This window comes from Clarias gariepinus, chromosome 9, assembly GCF_024256425.1.
Source record: "Clarias gariepinus isolate MV-2021 ecotype Netherlands chromosome 9, CGAR_prim_01v2, whole genome shotgun sequence".
Taxonomy (NCBI): Eukaryota; Metazoa; Chordata; class Actinopteri; order Siluriformes; family Clariidae; genus Clarias; species Clarias gariepinus.
Window position 1 is genome coordinate 36,835,342 of NC_071108.1, and position 21,100 is coordinate 36,856,441.

The window sequence follows — 21,100 nt, forward strand, 5'->3', positions numbered from 1 at the left end:
CTGCACCTGGATCCATCTCCTCAGTCATGAGCCTCGTATTTCTGACAGTTTGTATACTAACTCTTCTGTTATTTTATTGTTAATTTTAAATAAAGCTGTGTATATGAGATTATTGTACATCAGACCTCCTGTCCTGGAGGCTTTTGGAAGTGACTGTGGAGAGGTTACGGTTAATCCTCTAATAATTTCAGTTCAAGTAGTCACTCCACATACAGTACCTGTAGTATCTCATTTAAATTCTGTTCTCTCATTCTTTTCAAAAGTTACATCATTTATACAATTAGAAACACACTGTATCCAATATCACATGGGAATAAATCACATGACCTGGGTTTATAGTAAATCAGTGTCTTACTGGGTCTTTATCCAAAAATTCAACTTAATTAAAACGCATCCATGTAACTTACTCTAGTGTCTCCAGTTTACAGTGTGGATCCTTCAGTAGATCAGAGAGCAGCTTCACTCCTGAGTCTCCTACTTCATTGCCCATTAGATCCAGCTCTCTCAGGTGTGATGAGGAGTTTGACCTCAGAGCTGAAGCCAAAGCAGCACAACCTTCATCTGTAATCCTACACCATGACAACCTGCAGAAAAAAAACATTTCAGTTATCACAACTCTATGTGATGTACTGTACATAACAGTGAACATTTTGAGTTTTAATAATGATAAATGTTTGAGAGTGCATGTGTGCCTCCACTAACTCCTATGCAAGAAAAGTTAGCTTTATACAAAACAATAATAAATAAGTAACAAAACCAAAACACAATTCAGGGTACAGTGGAACCTCGAATTGCGAGTGATGCAGTTTGCGAGTGTTCCGCAAGACGAGAAAAGATTTTTAGTAAAAACTAACAAGTCTTGGTTTACGAATACCGAGTATCATGTATCACGCATGCGCTACTTGTTTTGAGGCCGAGCGTCACGTGATCACAACTGAGCCAATGTTTTTTCTCTCTTTTGCGCTGCAGAATTGTGGGTAATCATCTCCCTTGCTGGGCCTTTGTATGCGTCTCTCACTGGTATAATCAACATCAGTGCACGCGTGTACTGTTTACTATAACACTGTGACCACGTGTGTGCACGTAAAACATATTTTATTTTGTGTTTGTACACGTGTGTGTACACTGCGCGTGTACTGTTTATTATAACACACGTGTGCGCATGTGTAAAGCAAACAAAAGTCTCATTAGAGGTTAAAAATCTATTTTCTTCCTCCATCTCTGTATCAGCCTGCACAGTCTGCGCACGCGTCATTGGACACCGTGGCCCTAAACACAAGCACAAACACACACACACACACACTCTCTCTTTCTCTCTCTAATGAAAACACTGCTTTGTCGCGATTCTTTTTAAAGGTAAAGTGCAGGTTAATTTGTTTTATTTTTACCTTATATTTTGTATTAATTATTTTTATGTATTTATTTTTTGGGGCTGTGGAACAAATAATTTGAGTTTCCATAATTTCTTATAGGAAAATTTGCTTTGGTTTATGAGTATTTTGAAATATGAACCTGCTCCCGAAATGAATTATGCTTGTGATTCAAGGTTCCACTGTATGAGTGTATTCTGCACACCCCACTAGCACCCTGGCCTGCCTCCCTACCCACTGTCTGTATGCAGGGGAAGGTTTAAAGGTAGCAGAAACTACATATTACCCTGTGTGTGTGTGTGTGTGTGTGTGTGTGTGTGTGTGTGTATGTGTGTGTGTGTGTACGTCAGTATCTCCAGTGTACAGTGTGGATTCTCCAGTCCAGCAGAGAGCAGCACCACTCCTGAATTCTCCAGGTTATTGGAACCCAAGTTCAATTCTCTCAGCCTGCAGGAGTTTGACCTGAGAACTGTGGACAGAACTCTACAGCTTTCATCTGTCAGATTACACCCACACAGCCTGTAAGAGAAATGATATAAGATATAAACACTAATCTCTCTCTCTCACACACACACACAAACATTTTTGGAATGTGGTAAAGTTTTGTTAATGTGTGTGTGTGTGTGTGTGTGTGTGTGTGTGTTAGAGCTGGACAGTTAAATGGTAATATGGAGTATCCCGGGTATTTAATTCAAACCTTTATGAAAAAAAGCTGCTGTGTATTGTGTGCTGTTTATAAAAAATCATGTAATTTAGAAATTCATGAAAAATAAAAATATCAATATAAGTTTATAAAGAAAGCGTATGACAGGGTGCCGAGAGAGGAGCTGTGGTATTGTATGAGGAAGTCTGGAGTGGCAGAGAAGTATGTTAGAGTGGTGCAGGACATGTATGAGAGCTGTAAGACAGTGGTAAGATGTGCTGTAGGTGTGACAGAAGAGTTCAAGGTGGAGGTGGGTCTGCATCAAGGATCGGCTCTGAGCCCCTACTTGTTTGCTCTGGTGATGGACAGGATGACAGATGAGGTTAGACAGGAGTCTCCATGAACAATGATGTTTGCAGATGACATTGTGCTTTGTAGCGAGAGCACGGAACAGGTGGAGGGAAATTTGGAGTGATAGCAGTGTAAGCAGTGGCGGCCTGGTAATAAGGGGCGCAGGGGCGCCACCCCTTATAGTTGGGCAGAGAAGAATGTTACTTTAACATGTAATTATTTATCATTATTATTTATTTTAATAATGAAATAAAATCATTTAGTCACAATATTCTGCTGTATTTCTTAATATAATTATTTACAGTTTTACAAAAACTAATATATCTAAACTGTATTATCTTCATTTGTGTCCGTGTACGTGGGGCGCCGGACGAGCGAGTGTCTATGTGAGGCGTAAATTTTTGAAAAGCATGTGATTTGAGGCCGAGCTATAATTGGATTTTTCGAACCCTCCCACTTGTGTTCTTGGCAAATCAATATTGTTTTTAAATATTTGGGCTCATGTGATTGGTCCATTCTTAACGAGTCTTATTAACGGTCAGCAGATTGTTAGTTAATTGAATGGTGATTGACATGGAAGCCAGCTAAATATGAGAGAAAATTCTGTAATTTCCTTGCAAAAATACCTTTGCAAGGCGATTAAACGAAGAAAGAAAAACAGTAAAAAAGCCTGGATCAGAGCAACTTAATCTTCTAATTAAGCAGCAGTCAAGTGATCACGGCCGAGCTTACACTCTGTGCTTTTCCAACACTTCTTATGGCTATTTACTAGGGATGCACCGATACCGGTATCCGTTATCGGCCTTGATACCACATTTTCTAAAGTACTCGTACTCGTTAAAAGTTCCCCAATACCGGGGACCGATACCACGGTCTGAGAAATGTCTATGTTTGAGCGGCGTGTAAGGGGTTAATCACAGGCGCAGAGTGCCCGTCCCCAGGTCCCGGCTGCAGCTTAGAGTGGGGAGAAGGCGAGGTGAGACATGTCAGCCGTGTGGAACTATTTCAAAGTAAATGAAGATGAAGATGACAAAACAAAGGCGGACTGCAAATTGTGCTCAGCGAAATTGTCCAGAGGAGGCTCAAAAGGTAGCGCATTTAACACAAGTAATTTAATCAAGCACCTAAAATCCCAACACGACAGTGTTGTCCAAAGCGGCAGAGTTTACAACAAACTGAAAAAAATACTTGAGTTGCACTGTCACTGTTTACATTTTTTCAGAATTATTTATTCTGTAATATGTTGCATACAACATGCTTTCCATTTTTAATAAATGTTCTTAATTCCAAACTAGTCCCTTGTTTTTTTTGTTAAATTATATGACTTAAGCTGTTACTTGAAAATTTAAATCATGTTTTTATTAAGTACTCGGTATCGGTATCGGCGAGTACTGAAATGCAAGTACTCGTACTCATACTCGTTTTCCAAAAACGTGGTATCGGTGCATCCCTACTATTTACAGATGATTACTAGATGTTTCATTTAATTCTGTTTGCGCCCCCCCCACCCCCCCAAAAAATAAAATAAATTGCACCAGCCGCCACTGTTTATAAGTTTTGTCATTAGAATTGTAAAGAATTTCAATGATTATAATAATTTGAGCATGCATGTGCGCCTTCAAATGCATACACAATAAAAGTTAGCTTTGTACAAAACAAAAATCTCAAACAACTATAACAAAACAAACACACAATTCAGAATATCTGTGGATACATACATCCTCCCCCACCAGCATAAACTGCATACTACCCAACACTTTTTTTGTTTAGTGTGTTTAATTGTCATAGATAAAACACACCACCATGAGGTGGTCAGTTGCCTTTGTGTGTGTGTGTGTGTGTGTGTGTGTACCTTAGTATCTCCAGTGTACAGTGTGGATTCTCCAGTCCAGCAGAGAGCAGCTTCACTCCTGAATCCTGCAGGTTATTGAAACCCAGGTTCAGTTCTCTCAGTCTGGAGGAGTTTAAGCTGAGAACTGAGGCCAGAACTCTACAGCTTTCATCTATCAGGCCACACTTCCACAGACTGTAAAAGAAATTATGGAATATCAAAAGAATCTTTTTTTTTTCTCTCTCTCTCTCTCTCTCTCACACACACACACACACACACACACACACACATTTCTGTAATATGGTACAGTTTTGTGTGTGTGTGTGTGTGTTTTAGAGTTGGCCTGTGATATGGTAATACCCAGTGAGGGACAGTGTGGTCAAGTATTTATTTATTTATTTATTTATTTATTTTGTGTAAGTGTGTGTGGATTGGAGACTACCTACAACTAACCATACAAAATGATTGCAAAATATTGTAGCGTTTTACCGCCGGTTAGGATGTTGGAGAGACGAGTGAGCTTACTTGCTGCAATTTATCCTAAGCATAAACCGGAGCACATTCAACACACACACACACACACAAACACACACACACACAACATGGCCGAAGCCACTACCCCAAACACCCTTTCCCAACAGGGTGAACACATAGAAACCCCCGCACGGCATGCTGGTCGTCAGCCGCCGCCCCGCCACCATGACGAACTCCGTCTCGGAGGCGTGAAGGCGGTAAGGCACAAGACTGTCCCGGTGGAGCACAACTCGTGCCCGCTCTGCCAACCGCACCCGGTAGAGCTGGGCAATTACCGTACAGGGACCCACCCAGTGGGACGTAAGCTTGGCCAAGAGCCCCCTCTTCCTTCCGGAGAAACACACCCATACCTGCTCTCCAGTAGCAAAATCTCGCCCCCGGCTGTGAGTGTCCACGCCTATACGCTCCATAGGTGCCCTTCTCCTGGTTGGCGATGAGCGGATCACGGTCCAGCTGTGACACCGGCAAAGCAACTACGCGAGACGCAGTAACTCGGCTGCACGCTGGCTCGGATGGCTGATCACCGGCGGAGAGCCTGGAGGACTGCACAGGGAAAATGTTCGGAGTCGAGGGTTCTACGTCGCCACGGCGCTCCACTCGCTCGCAGTACCGACCACGCGCTTTGCTGCCCGGCCGTCGGGATAACGCGCCAGCGTTAGCGTGTAGGTTTCCTGCTCGGCCTGCTATCAGAAGTTCCGCCCCCTGGGGGTGTGCTACTAACCTGTCCGGCTGTGGTTTGGGTTTTAGCAACCTGGCTACCCCGAAGTTACCATGCAGAGTTCCGTTTTAAATTCAAGTTCCAAATTCCGCACCGCGCCCCATCTCTCCAAAATGTCCAACCCCAAAATGCAGTCCTCCTCGACATTCCCCACAAAGAACCCATGTGAATAAGTTCGCTTACCTAGTTGGACTCGCACCGTGCGACACGCCCATACCTTCACGTAGCCCCCATTAACAGTGCGGATGTTGAAGGCGGGATCAGGCAGTCTGCAAACGCGCTCGCTTTGCCCCAGTAATCCACAGCGCAGAAACAGTGGAGCCCGTGTCCACGAGCGCGCGTAGTAAGACGCCGTCCAGCACACAATTGAAATAAATCCCTGCGCGATTTTCTACACATCCCGAACGGAAGATAAATCCACCAACTGTAGTTTTGTATGACTATGCTATGCATTAGTCTCTTTCTCTCTCTTTTGCTCTCTCTCTCTCACACACACACAAACACACACACATGCACACAAAAATTATTAAATGAAAACTATTTTTGATTCTTCGCACCCAAGCATGTAGGTGAAGCCACAAAGTCTAACAGAAAAACATATTTAAATTGAGAATAAAATTACACAAATCGGGTAAAGAACTCGTCTTTTATAATTATTAAAGCTGTCAGTCATTTCGAAAACTCCCTGTACGTGCATGTTATTCACAAGTTCTGACGCGTGTCTTTTGTTACACAGTTTCACTGACGACCCCAGATGTTTCGTTGATTTCTTTGTCTCTTGTTTATTTTCAACATCAAAATACAACGGTTGTTACAGTTTCTTGCATAAATCCACTGTAGTCACGACAAGTCGCTTGCTGTGTTCTGTAGCTTCGATAGATTACAGTTACAACAACTTATTTTACTGTATTCCTTTTAGCTTATTGTCTCACGGTCAAAAGCTTGTGTGCTCCACACCTTTCTGTATCCTTCCGTGTCTCAACAACAACTAACAACTAACGTGCGTGATAGACATGGAACTGCATAACTGTGGGATGATGTCACAGAACAACCCATGAAGTGATGTCACAATACAAATTATGAGTATGATACTTAATGCTTAATGCTTAACTAATAAACTGAAATAAGATAAACATAACAACAAATCACAAGAATGAAATATGGCCCTTACATTTCCAGCCCCTAATTGACAGGCAGGAAGACTGACAATTACACACATTTTTTGTTTTGTTGTTTTTTTGTTTTTTTTTACAATTGGGCCACAACATTTACTATTGGATTAAAATTTTAATTAACTTTCTTAACACTTTAAACATTTGTTAATGGTCCTACACATCATATTTTTCATTAAATGTTAATATGATCTTTAGGGTCCTAATGAAAAGTTTGTATTATACGTTAATTAAAAATTCAAAAGGATTGTGTAAAAAAAACACTACTTTTACCTGGTAAAAACTAGCTCTGTTCTCAGCAACCTGTTTCAGTACATGCTAATTTAAATGCTCATGACCTCTGCTGAGCCCCCCCCCCCCCCCAGTTCTGTGGGGCGTGACACGTGGGGTATAGCCACGGAAGTGTAGTCCAGTGCGGGCAGTGCTTTGTGGGTAATGCAATATCGTAAAACGAATGGTTGTAGTTATTGGCAATGATGGAGTGGATTATAGTACAACTGGTTTTACATGTGTAACCCACTTAACGAAAAAGCTATTGAAAATTCATATTTTTTATGTAAAAAATTAATTAAAAAATTATCAAACTGAATATTGCGAAGAGGATGGTTGTAGTTATTAGCAATGATAGGGTGGATTATAGTACAACTGTTTTTACATGTGTAACCCACTTAAAGAAAAAGCTATTGAAAATTCATAATTTTAAAAAATGAAAATGAATATACATTATAGGAAAAAATTAATACAAAATTTTTTAAACTGAATATTGCAAAGAGGATGGTTGTAGTTATTAGCATTAAAAGGGTGGATTATAGTACAACTGTTTTTACATGTGTAATCCACTTAACGAAAAAGCTATTGAAAATTAATATTTTTTATGTAAAAAAATAATAAAAAAAATTATCAAACTGAATATTGCAAAGTGAATGGTTGTAGTTATTAGCAATGATAAAGTAAATTATAGTACAGTTGATTTTACATGTGAAATTTCTATAGCAAAAAAGTTATTGAATCTTTTTTATTTAATTGTCATTTTTTGCAACTCATATTAGACTGTACCAAAGTGCATTCATTTTTATACATACCTTTCCAATTATTATTATTATTATTATTTTTATAATAAAACACACCCGACTCTCATTTAACAAAATCTCTTTTTTGGCACAGGAATTGTCTGTATAATCATTTGTTTCATAATGTACCTTAAAATAATTATTAATCAATTAAACAAATAAATAAATATACAAATAATCCATACTATAGCTTAACAGTGTAATATGTTTGATGTCCTGTGAGGTATTTCTGTGTAATTTTGTATTCTTCTGTACGGTTGGGTCTTGGTCATGCACTTTTTAGACGGTCCCTTAGTGACTCCATCGCTATAAAGCGGCGGTAAGCAGTGTTTCTGAAAGATTTAGGTCCAGCAGGCTGTAACAGGAGAAAATCTAAAAATACATTTATTTGTAATAGCTTCTCTGTCTACTAAGAAAGTAAGAAAATATGCGAATTGTCGTTTTGGGGTATTTATTTCTTTATAAACAGATGAGATAATCTTGAATGTGTGGCGAATGTCCAATATAAAACCAACTTCACCGCGGTCATAGAGAAGAAGCCATAACCATGTTCTATGAGAGTATAAGTTAACTTACACTCCGCATTCATCGTGATTATTAGAAAAGGCGATCTGCAAAGAGTCATAGTAAAAGAAATCACACTCACTGAGCCTGGTGAAGATGAAGCAGGAACACGAAGCGTTAGTACAGATCCATTTTTAGGAGCAGCTTCCTAGTAAAACCTGCTTTATATTGACCCACGTTTATAAAGCAGTACGGTGAAAAATGATTATCGCAAACATGAACGCATTTAGGTAAATCAGCGGGGACGTTAGCTTTAAAAACTAAAAATTCAGCCACTGCGTCCTCAGTGGCTCAGATACCTAACCCTAGGTAGGTACCCTAGGTCACTAACCCTAGGTAGTGAATGACGACTGCTGTGTTCGCTATTACACCCAACTACTGTACACAACACTCGCTTAGGCGCCATTTTGCTCCAGCGGCGAAAAAACAATGGCCGACAGCTTCTTCTCACTCGGGGCGGGTCTTTGCTAAAACACCAGTGTCAAACAACTTGTGTAGGAGCGGCCTCTGTCGGTGTGGCGTCACATCGACAGGCATTTGTGATTGGCCTGATTTCAGAAGGGGGATGTTACTGTAATAAACGAAAAGAAAACCACTGGGCGGCTCTTTATCATCGTAGAGTGGTTGTGTACGCACTCTCCTAACACACAGTTCAGTCCAAACAGCTTAAAATAGTGCATGTAGTGCTGTATGACCCCTTTAACGGTTTAACTCAAGGTATTCATATCGTTGCGTACCAAATGAAAGGAACATGACTACTTTATAAGGCAATTAACAGTCCATTTCACATATGAGGCACAGCTTATCGATGGGTCTTTCCAGGGTACTAGTTTTAGTTTTGACCAGCACACGTCTCACAAGTCCTTTTATATCAGAGAACACTTTCGTGATCCGTCTGACGACCCATGAATTTCTTGGAGAAGACTCATCGATTATTAGAACTACGTCTCCGATCGTGAGGTTTTTTCTTACCTGAGACCATTTTTGGCGCTCCTGAAGCAAGGGCAAGTATTCACGCACCCATCGCTTCCAGAATAGGTCGGCAAGGTATTGAATTTGCTTCCACTTGCGACGTGCGTAAATGTCCTCTTTTTGAAAAGTCCAGGAGGCAAGTTTGGCTGTTTTTTCATCAGCAGCAGGTGGTTAGGTGTCAGGGGCTCCAGGTTTGTGGGATCATCTGTAGCAGTGGTAAGGGGACGGTCATTTATTATAGCTTCCACCTCACACAGGAATGTATGCAAGCTCTCATTATTTAGTGTTTGTTCTTTTAGTACGGACCTCAAGATTTTTTTAACTGATCTTATCTGCCTTTCCCATTTTCCACCAAAAAGAGGCCCGGCAGGAGGATTAAATATCCATTGTATCCCCTTTTGAATGAGGACGCCTTCGATTTTTGACTGATTCCACTGTTGGATAGCTTTACGCAATTCAGTCTCAGCACCTATGAAGTTTGTTCCATTATCACTCCTCATAACTGACACCTGGCCTCTTCTGCACATGAAGCGTCGAATAGCATTTAAGCAGGAGTCTGTATCTAATGACTGCGCGACTTCAATGTGCACGGCTCTTGTTGTCAGACAAGTAAACAATACGCCATATCTTTTAACATTACTTCCACCCCGTTTGACCTCGAAGGGTCCAAAATAGTCTACCCCTACGTTAGTGAACGGTGGGTGATCTGGTGTTTTTCTATCACGTGGCAGTTCTGACATTTTTTGTTCACTATTCTTTGCTCTGATCTTTCTACATGTCACACAACTGGACAGAAACTTTCTCACAAGGGAATTTGCAGTCGGAATCCAGTATTTCTGACGCAATTTTGAAAGCATATAATTCCTTCCACAATGTCCGACCTGTTCGTGAGTGTTTCTTAAGATTAAAGTTGTAATGTGTGAGTCTTTGGGTATAATGACAGGGTGTTTTACATGCTCAGGCATTGCAGACCTACCAAGACGTCCTCCAACTCTTAGCACTCCATCCTGCAGTACTGGATCTAGTTTGGAGAGACAACTGTTTCTTTTTACGGATGCATTACCCTTTTGTAACATTGAAATTTCGTCTTTTAAATTTTTGATTTTGAACGAACTTAATAACTTTGTTTTCTGCCATTGTTAAGTCCTTAATTGTTAGAGACTTATGGTTTTCTGTTATTGAGTTGTTTGCCTGTCCCTTAATCCTTTTTGTTCTCTGTTTAAGCATGTCTTTAACGCAAAGAATCTAGGCAACTGATCTTTTTAGCTTATACCAGTCAGAGTGATAGTTAATCAATTTACTCACGGCATCTGTGCTCTCTGTAGTCTTTATGAGATTCACTGAGGCTGAGTGTTTAATCTCAATGTTGTCCTCTTTCGTTGACAGATCATGAATGTTCTCAGGCCATTTACTCTCTGTTTTTTTAAGAAAGGGGGGACCATGGATCCAATTGTTGTTTTTCATGAATCTTTCACAGGAAACTTCTTTGGAAGCAGCGTCAGCTGGGTTTTTTGAAGTGTTGACATACCTCCACTGCTGTGGCCTGGGGGACTCTCGTATGATGGAGATTCTGTTAGCGACAAAGGTTTTAAAGCGAAGTTTTTCATTAACAATGTATCTCAAGACAGTTGGGCTGTCGGTCCAAAACACAGAGTCCAGCAGTTCTATTTCCAGTTGACCTTTCAACATTTTGTCGTTGTTCACAGCAACCACTGCCGCTGTCAATTCCTTTCGGGGGATAGTAGTTTGTTTCAAGGGCGCTTCGCGAGAATTCCCCATCATGAATGCACAGTGTGTGAGTCCATCAGCATTTACTAACCTAATATATGAGACAACTCCATATCCCATTTTACTTGCATCTGAGAAGTGGTGAAGTTGTGCTGTAGTTGAACTCCAAAGTCAACTGGTTTTACGCATCTTGCTACACTAAACTCAGACAATTGATGCAACTCTTGTAGCCAGGCCCTGCATCTTTTTATATATTGTTCGGGAATGTCATCGTCCCAAGTGAGTCTCTCTTTACACAACTGCTGCATTAAGATCTTAGCTGGCAGTATGACTGGTGCAAGGAAGCCTAAGGGGTCATAAATTGAACTAGTGACTGATAAGATTCCTCTTCTAGTTACAGGCCGCTCTTTTAAACTAATCTTAAACTTGAGTGTGTCTGAATTAATACACCACAACACCCCTAGAGCTCTCTCAACAGGGAGTGCGTCTTTACTCAAATCTAAGTCCCTCATGTCTTTGATTCTTTCACTCTCAGGGATGGAAGTTAGTAATGTACGACTATTACTTGCCCACTTGGTGAGGTGAAACCCTCCACTTGCGCACAGTTTGGTGAGATTACTATATAGCGCAACTGCTCGACTATGACTACAGGACTTCAAGCAGTCGTCTACATAAAAGTTTTTAAGTACTGTGTTGACTGCTTCGGCAGATGCATTGCTGCGGTTTTCTTCTGCTGTTTTCCTAAGAGCGAAGTTAGCTACGCTTGGAGACGATTTTGCACCAAACAAATGAACGACCATTTTATACTCGACCAAGTACTGACTCATGTCTCCATTCGGCCACGATAGGAAACACAACAAGTCTGTGTCCTTTTCCGGAACTCTAACCTGATAGTACATGGCTTCCACATCTGCCATCATGGCAACTTCCTCTTGTCTAAAGTGTTTGAGCACCCCAATGAGTTAGTTTGTCAGGTCGGGTCCCTGCAGAAGCTCGCTATTTAATGATATTCCCTGATAGCTGGCAGCACAGTCAAAGACTACCCTTAGCTTTTTCTTTTGAGGATGGTATACACCATGGTGAGGTATATACCACACTTGCCCATCTTGTCGACTTAGGTGAGGTGTGGGGACCTTGACTGCATGACCCTTTTCAAACATGTCGTTCATGAAGTTTAAATACTCTTTGTGAAAGGAGCGGTTATTCTTAAACTTCCGTTTGAGGTTCAGTGCGCGCTGCATGGCTGCACTTCGGTTATTGGGCGTTGGAATAGCTGCCTTTTTGAATGGGAGGCCAATGTAGAAGTGATTATCGGTAAACTGCAGGGAGTTAGTTACAGAGTCTAAAAACTGATAGTCCTCTTGTGACAACTCAGCTTTGTCATCACAGTTCCGTTCAGGAAAGTCATGGTTGTACTGTTGTATCAGCATTTGTTCTACACTTTCGATGGAAACTCTGTTGACTGCAGCGCTCACTTGCTCATTGTCACATGTGCCTTCCTCAACCGACTCTCGAAGAGGTCCATTTATGGTCCATCCAAGAGCAGTCTTTACTGCATATGGCCCATTGTGCCCGCTGTTAATTACTCGCCATGGTTCTAGGAGCCTATGCTTTTTGTTACCTATGAGAATTTCAACTCTAGCATTAATCTGAGGCAATTTTACTTCGCTGAGGTATGGCCACTTATCAATGTCATGCTGTTGTGGAATGTTTTCCACCGAGGCTGGGATACTCTTTTGTGTGAACACTTTGGGGAGTTCAACAAAGGTGTTTTCCTACAGACCACTAACCTCTAGGTCAGTAAGCACGTAACTTTCTACTTGTTTCCTCGGGTTCATGGTGCTTAACATGATGTCAATTTGTTTACCTTGTACGTTTAATCGCCTTGCTAATGACTCTGTACAAAAGGTAGCAGAGCTGCCTGGGTCCATAAAGGCGTATACTTCTACTGTCTTGTTTCCTTTCTTGGACTTTATTTTAACAGGTACTATGGAGAGAATACAGTCATCTCCAGCCCCAGTACATGCGCTCGTTTCATGACTCACTGTAACAGGCAGTGTTTTAACTGGTTCAGTTTCGTCAGCCTTTACGATCGCTTGAGCTGTGTCTTGTGCTGCAATGTGTAGCATGCGAGGATGTTTCTTTGAGCACAACTGACATGTAATTTTCTTTGTGCAGTCTGGCATGAGCTGGCAGCTTGTCACAAGGTCCCTAGGCTATCCTTTAGTATACAGCTCAAGAAAGAACAGCCTGTCCAGATTGCTATCAGTTTTGGTTTCGATGACATGTTTAAAGGCTCTTACAAAGGACGTAAACTCAAGAGGGTCACCATCGAATGAAGGAACGTCGTGCGTAGGTAAGGAAAGTTGCCTCTGACTCTTCGCAAACATTTCTGTAAGATCTGCCTGAAGTGGCATCCTACCCTGAGGCTCCACTATGTCAGTGTTGTAAAGTGAGTGATCGTTACCTTGGGTAGGCCGTTCCATTAGGGTGCTTGACATTATGGGTTTGGCACTCACGGGCATGCTTAAGTGGGTTGCTCGGAGGCGTGATGGCAGTTCGAGGTATTCCGTTGCCGAACTGTGGTCGTAGTGGTCATTGTGCTCCAGTTCGGAGGGGGCATGCCCCACTCGTTTCGACGACCATGCTCCGTCTCGCAGAATGTTGTTTTTTACGGTTCTGGTAAGAATTTAGTTCAGCATCGGCTATTGCAAGCGCCGTTTCTATTTCCAGCCTTTCCTTTTGTGCCTTTAATTGTGCTTGTTTAGCCTTTAGTTGTGCTTTCAATTGCTCTTCCTCAACCTTTAATCATGCTTTCATTTGCTTTTCCTCAGCCTTTAATCGTGCTTTCAATTGCTCTTCCTCAGCCTTTAATTGTGCTTCCTCCAGTTCCAGCGCCTGCCGATCTTTCAAGGTTGCTGCTTTAGCCATCAAAGCTGCTCTGTTGGCTTCTGCCATTTTTAGTCTAGCTTCGGATGCTGCTGACGTTAAGGACCTCTTGGATGGCGCTGACGTTACGCTTCCGTGCCTTTGGGGGGCGGGCGTCTTGCGCTCCAGCATTGACACACTGTCGTTTGGCGAAACTCCATCGTCAACTGTTTGGGGCAACTTAAAGCGATTACTAGTTTCCGCGATCCATGACTTTACTCTTACCATAAATTCTGAGCAGCGCGTCAATCTAGGGTGAAACCAGTGGTGCTGATCGGTTTCACGCTCTTCATCCTTTGCGCACGATCACACTTTTACATTGCTTTCAATAAAGTAATTTAGCAGCGCTTCTCTGGCGTTCTTCAGTTCGTGAAGCTTGTCTGGAGAATCATTTTCGTCGAGCACAATCACCTGCTCAGATTCGACGATAGCGATGTTGTCCTCGCCGTGTGACATGGTGAAATTTAAAGCAGGCAAGTCCTCTTCTCGCTTTCGGTTTCGGTTGCTCGTTGGCAGTCGATGCGCGTTTTTGAAATCGCATGCGCGCTCTTCACTCCATGTTCACACTCTTAAATCACTTATCTTCATTTTTGCAGCAGCCACAAGCTTTTGACTTTACATGTACGTGCATGTTATTCACAAGTTCTGACGCGTGTCTTTTGTTACACAGTTTCACTGACGACCCCAGATGTTTCGTTGATTTCTTTTTCTCTTGTTTATTTTCAACATCAAAGTACAACGGTTGTTACAGTTTCTTGCATAAATCCATAGTAGTCACGACAAGTCGCTTGCTGTGTTCTGTAGCTTCGATAGATTACAGTTACAACAACTCTTTTTTACTGTATTCCTTTTAGCTTACTGTCTCACGGTCAAAAGCTTGTGTGCTCCACACCTTTTTGTATCCTTCCGTGTCTTAACAACAACTAGCAACTAACGTGCGTGATAGACATGAAACTACATAACTGTGGGATGATGTCACAGAACAACTCATGAAATGATGTCACAATACAAATTATAAGTATGATACTTAATGCTTAATGCTTAACTAATAAACTGAAATAAGATAAACATAACAACAAATCACAAGAATGAAATATGGCCCTTACACTCCCATAATAAACGGAATGCACCCCCCCCCAAAAGAAAAAAACGAGCCCTGCTAATACCATATCAAAGATTATTAATTTAATTTAAATTTCAATTATTTAAATTAAACATTCATAAAAAAAGGAACAGATCTGGGGGACTCATGGACGTAAAGTATTATGGTGAACTGGTATGTTCAGATGCTGTCCTCCCCACTTTCATTGATCACTCAGGTTTGTTGACGGTGAACTGATTGTCCGTTTTTCATCTCAGTTCCCCCTCGTGTCTGTGTTTCCTTCTGGCTCTTCCTTTTAGTTATGTTGTTATAGTTAGTCCTGCCGGAGTCCCTGCTTGCACTTTACACTAAATATACATTCACATTATATATTATGTGACTGTGACCAGACCTAACTGTTATCTCTCCTTCTCTTCTCCTCTCTCTCTCTCTCTCTCTCTCTGGCCCTCTCTCTTTTTCCCTCTACCTGTCTCTCTGTTGAGCTATACATGTCGCTCCTGAGCTGCCAGTGATCCAGACCCCCTTTGCCCTCTGGACCTGTCTGACTCGTCCCAGTGTCCCACTTCTGGTTGGAGATTTCGTCCCAGTGTCCCCATGTGGTATGCTTGGGATGTGTGTGGTCACTGGGGACGGTTCCACTTTTCCACGAAGACGCAAGGCATCGGCTGATGCTGACAGCTGTTCTCTGAGGACTTGTGACTGCAGTCACTCGATAGTTCAGGATTGGAGCGTCCAATAACGAACTGGACTCTATATTACCTTAAACACATCTGTTTTACTGAACTTCCAGTCTCACAGTATGGCTGCACATCAATCCCTGCTATCCGTTATCACCCAGATAAGGATGAGTTCCCTGTTGAGTCTGGTTCCTCTCAAGGTTTCTTCCTATTACCATCTCAGGGAGTTTTTCCCTCAGCACCGTCACCCTCAACTTGTTCATCAGGGAATATCTGATCATTTTGATTCATACACGTTCACATTCCATACAGACTTAAATAATTCTTTTAATTGTGTAAAGCTGCTTTGCGACAATGACAATTGTTAAAAGCGCTATACAAATAAAATTTTATTTAATTGGATATAATTAGTTTCTTTTTCAAACTGCTGCTTGGGTAACCTTGGTCAAAGTGTCCATTGAGATTGCCAAACATACTTTAAAGACAGGCAGTATGGTGGGTTTTCGGTGATATAGGACTGCAGGTGAAAAGTCTGCAGGTGATAAATTATGTGCGGGTGCCTCAACCGCACCTCTTTGTCTTAGCCACTGTTCTTGCAAATTCTTATCCAGATAAGCTTGCACATCTTTGTTGTAGTGAGGCGGCATGCCATCATGTTAAAGGAAAAATGTATCATTTCCATAATGTTCATGTATGGCAGGTAGGATGGATGTGCTTAGCATGTCTAGGTATGCTTGACCACATCCATTTTACCTATCATGACATGAAGGTTAGCTGTTCTAGAAGAGGTCTTGCAAGAACAGTATTGTCAAGTGCATTTGCAAAACGCATCAAGCACCATGATGAAACTGACTCTCATGAAGACCCTGCGAAGCAATACCAAAACTTAACACTTGTGACACTGAGAGATATGTATAGATTACAGATTACACAGTCAGAATTAACTATTGGATAATAGTTGGGTTTTCTGCAATTAGATTTCAATTAAATTGCAATTAAAGTGTAATGTTGCTGATGATCCTATGCTGTGAACAAGATTTTGTTTAAAACAATGGTGTAACTTTTATAAGGAAAGCTCAGTGAAACAAAGGCAATATTTTTTTCAGGAAAAGTCATGTTTTACAAAGCTAGTTAAGAACTGTTCTACTCGGTTTTAGTATCGCTAACATGTTCTAAAACTGTTTTACATCCATGAAGTGACAGGTGTCTTAACACACCATGTGATCCTCTTTGTTTGTGTATTGTTTTAAGTACCAGCAATATATTACCAGAAAAACACTATAAAGTCATTTTCGTGCATAGTTAAACTGATGTCCCCATAAATAATGTATGACCTTACAAATGCTACTCCTGTCATAGGCACAGGTAGGCCACAGGTCCTCATCTGCGACCATAATGTCAAATCTTCATATTTTGTGTGTTTTATTTTGTGTAGATGAAACCTGAAGTGACCAAATTAAATTATAATAAAAGTTTTGATGTTTAAAGCACTGTGTACTGCTAAGGAAAAGTGTGTGTGTGTGTGTGTGTGTGTGTGTGTGTGTGTGTGTGTGTGTATGTACCTCAGTATCTCCAGTGTACAGTGTGGATTCTCCAGTCCAGCAGAGAGCAGCTTCACTCCTGAATCCTGCAGGATATTGAGACCCAGGTCCAGTCCTCTCAGTCTGGAGGAGTTTGAGCTGAGAACTGAGGACAGAACTCTACAGCTCTCATCTGTCAGGTAACACTCACACAGACTGTAAAAGAAATTATGATGTATCAGAACAGTGATCGCTCTCTCTCTCTCTCTCTCTCTCTCTCTCTCTCTCTCTCTCACACACACTCACACACACACACACACACACACACTTTTCCTTAGCAGTACACAGTGCTTTAAAGTCTTCACCACATACAGAAACGTGTGTATACCTCAGTATCTCCAGTGCACAGTGTGGATCCTCCAGTCCAGCAAAGAGCAGCTTCACTCCTGAATCCTGCAGGTTATTGAAATTCAGGTCCAGTTCTCTCAGTCTGGAGGAGATTGATCTGAGAACTGAGGACAGAACTCTACAGCTCTCCTTCGTTAGATTACAGTTATACAGACTGGAAGAGAAATGATGGAATATAAGCTCACTGATTTCAAGCACACACACACACACAGACAAGACCAAAAGGAAAAAAAGTCTGTGCCTGAAATACAGTAAGTCCCCTATAAACAAACATTGGAGTTACAAACTTTTAAAGATATGAACAAGCATTCGCGCATGTGTAATCATTGAAGTTAGATTTCATGTCCGGCGTACATTGTCACGTGCATGCAGCGTGAATCCCAGGATGACCATAAGCAAGCGTAAAAGCAGAGATGATAAAGCTGGTACTGCTAACAAGTGCTACACAATAACATGAAAATAAAGTGAAAATAATTGAAAGAATGGGAAAGAATGTTTTTTAAATCGTATTTTAGATTCTAAAAGACACTGTACAGTAACATACTGTGTAGCAATCGTGTAAGTATTCTATTTCACAGTGTACACCAGCGACTGGCATATGGACAAATCTTTTCAAATCACCCCTCACTTACTCTAAGGGCTCACTATGTAGGCAGCTCAATATAAGAGAGAAATAGTAACATGTTATGCACATAAGTTACTGTTACTATTATTAGTAACTTTTGCACATAAGTTACATAAGTTATGTTATGCAACACCACAGCTCCTCTCTCGGCACCCTGTCGTAAGCTTTCTTTAAATGTCACGACACGCCAAGCCACGCATTTTGTATTTAAAACCACCGCCTTGCCTGCTTCATTGTTCACAAGCACTCATAAGCGCCACTTCATTTGCTCACCCTACCTGCACTTGGAGCCATCACGCCCCCTAGCAAGCCTGACTGAATAATCTGGCCCAATAGATTCAGCAGAAGCAGCTCATCTGAGGGGGGCATTAGAGAGCCAAGGAGCACTCCTAGACACCCACTAGACGGAAATAAGACAGATCACAAACACACTTCAAACTATCACGGAAACGCTGCAGTCTCACTCTGCCCAGATTGGGAACCAACAGTGATAGTGTTTAGCAAGTCATGGGCCACCTCCTTACCCCCACATTACCCTTATGATTGTGCTATTGACCTCCTCCCAGGCACCTTGCCACCTAAGGGGCAACTGTACTTCCTCCCTCGCACTGAGAGAGAGGCCATGAGACAATACATAAAAGAGTCACTCACAGCAGGGATCATCCGTCCATCTTCTTCACCAGCGGGGGCTGGATTTTTCTTTGTGGAGATAAAGGATAAGTCCCTCAGACCCTGTATTGATTATAGAGGGTTGAATGAAATCACAGTTAAAAACCGCTACCCTCTTCCCTTGATGTCATCAGCCTTCAAACTTCTCCAGGATGCCCGCGTCTTCACCAAGGTAGATTTAAGGAACACCTACCACCTTGTCAGAATACGGGAGGGTGATGAATGGAAGACCGCCTTTAACACACCCACCGGCCATTCCAAGTATCTAGTGGTCCCGTTCGCCTTAACCACCGCATCCGTCCAACCGGCGGTGTTCCAGGCCCTCATCAATGATGTCCTCAGGGATTTTCTTAATGTTTTCGTCTTTGCTTACCTGGATGACATCTTGATATTCTCACGCTCATAAGGGAGCACAAGTTCCATGTGCGCCAGGTCCTGCAACAGCTACTGGAGAATAAACTCTACATCAAAGCAGAGAAATGTGAGTTTTATTGCACTTCCACATCCTTTTTGGGATACTTCATCCCTCCTGCAGGCATCCAGATGGACCTCACCAAGGTGAAGGCAGTCACTGATTGGCCAGTACCATCATCAATACACGAACTCCAACGGTTCTTGGGGTTCGCTAACTTTTATCGACGTTTCATTCGAAACTACAAGATCCCATTCTGATGGAACCCCCAGGCTGATAAAGCCTTCAAGGATCTTAAGGATTGTTTCACCACGGCACTCATCCTTATATTTCCTGGCCCCTCCCTCCAGTTTGTTGTGGAAGAAGACGCGTCTGAGACTGGAGTAGGGGCCGTCCTGTCTCAGAGGTCCACAAAAGGACAATAAACTTCACCCATGCTCCTTCTTCTCCCGCCGACTCACACCCCCTGAAAGCAACTACGGCATCTGGGACCGTAAACTCTTGGCGGTCAAGTTGGCTCTTGAAAAATGAAAACACTGCCTTTCTTGTATGGACCGACCATAAGAACCTGGAGTACTTGAAGATGGCAAAAAGACTCAACTCACGGCAGGCACGATGGTCACTGTTTTTCTCCCATTTCCGATTTACATTATTATATCGCCCTGGTTCCAAGAACATCAAGCCTGATGCCCTCTCCCAGAAATTCTCCACCTCTCAGAATACACCCACGATGGAGGCGATCCTTCCTCCTCACTGCCTGGTGGCAACATTTCAACTTAACGTGGGGCGCCTGGTTCAGCAGACCCTCGAATGGGAACATGGCCCATGCACCGTTCCACCCAACAAGCTCTTCGTCCCAGCTTTCATGAGACCACAGGTGCTAGACTGGGCCCACAGTTCCAGATTGCCAAGATTCATCGGACCCTTCACTCTCACTCGAATTATAAATCCATGCTCTGTCTGACTTGCTCTACCCCTCTCCATGCGCAGAATCAACCCTACGTTTCACGTTTCTCAGATTCGTCGTCTAATCTCCTGTCTATTAGCCTGGGGGCGTTCATAAAGGGGAGGGTACTGTCACGACATGCCAAGCCACAGCCCCGCCATGATCACCTGAGCACTCCTGCTCCATGTTCCTAACCACTCTTACATCACACCGCCTCTGCTCTCTGCACACCTGGATGCTATCAGTAATCAGGTCATACTTATTTAAACCACGCTCTAACACCGCCATGACGCCAGATTATTGAGTGCCTCTCTAGCCCAATATTCCAGCAATTCTTTTTCAATGTCTATTAGATCTCGAACATGTTTTGTTTTTCCTGACCACGATTTCGCCTCTCGTTTTGGACTCTAGCCTTTGATATTTCGTGTTGCCAACTTCTTACCCAATTACGACTATGAGCTTGGATCACGGACTTCCTCACATCTCTCCGGCTTCAACCCCCGCCTGTTCCATGACAATGATTAATCCCTTCCGCCTCACCGAGCTCTCGCTCCTTCCATCCACGCCGGCATTTATCGCGGAGCTCTCTCTTCACGGGCTGGCTCTGCGTGCTGCCGCAACACAAGGCTCACGCTGCACAAGCCAGCATACATCGCGGAGCACTCCCTTCACGCGCTGGCTTTGCACGCCGCTGCCGCCGCAAAACAAGGCTCATGCTGCACACCCCGGCATAAATCTCAGCTTGCATTTTCCACTTGCGCCGGCTCGACACACTTCCGCATTCACATAACGCTTGCGTCATGTACAACGCCCCTCGCCTCGGTGCATTCACGCCGGCAGCCCGTGCTTCTGCATTTCAG

At 42.5% G+C, this 21,100-nt stretch overlaps 1 protein-coding gene across 6 annotated transcripts in view; it reads right to left on the bottom strand.

Annotated features, from left to right (window-relative positions):
• LOC128529944 (NACHT, LRR and PYD domains-containing protein 12-like) overlaps positions 1-21,100 on the bottom strand; it is a 143,886-nt gene that overhangs the window by 65,743 nt on the left and 57,043 nt on the right. For 3 of the 6 annotated variants that reach the window (XM_053503577.1, XM_053503581.1, XM_053503576.1), the window contains 5 exons: positions 17,569-17,742; positions 17,223-17,396; positions 4,217-4,390; positions 1,716-1,889; positions 408-584 (listed from right to left, as the gene is read on the bottom strand). In XM_053503577.1, coding sequence (XP_053359552.1) covers positions 408-584; positions 1,716-1,889; positions 4,217-4,390; positions 17,223-17,396; positions 17,569-17,742 — 873 coding nt within the window. Of the gene's footprint in view, positions 1-407; positions 585-1,715; positions 1,890-4,216; positions 4,391-17,222; positions 17,397-17,568; positions 17,743-21,100 lie in introns of those variants that run through there. The other 3 variants (XM_053503579.1, XM_053503578.1, XM_053503580.1) reach the window with 3 other exon arrangements.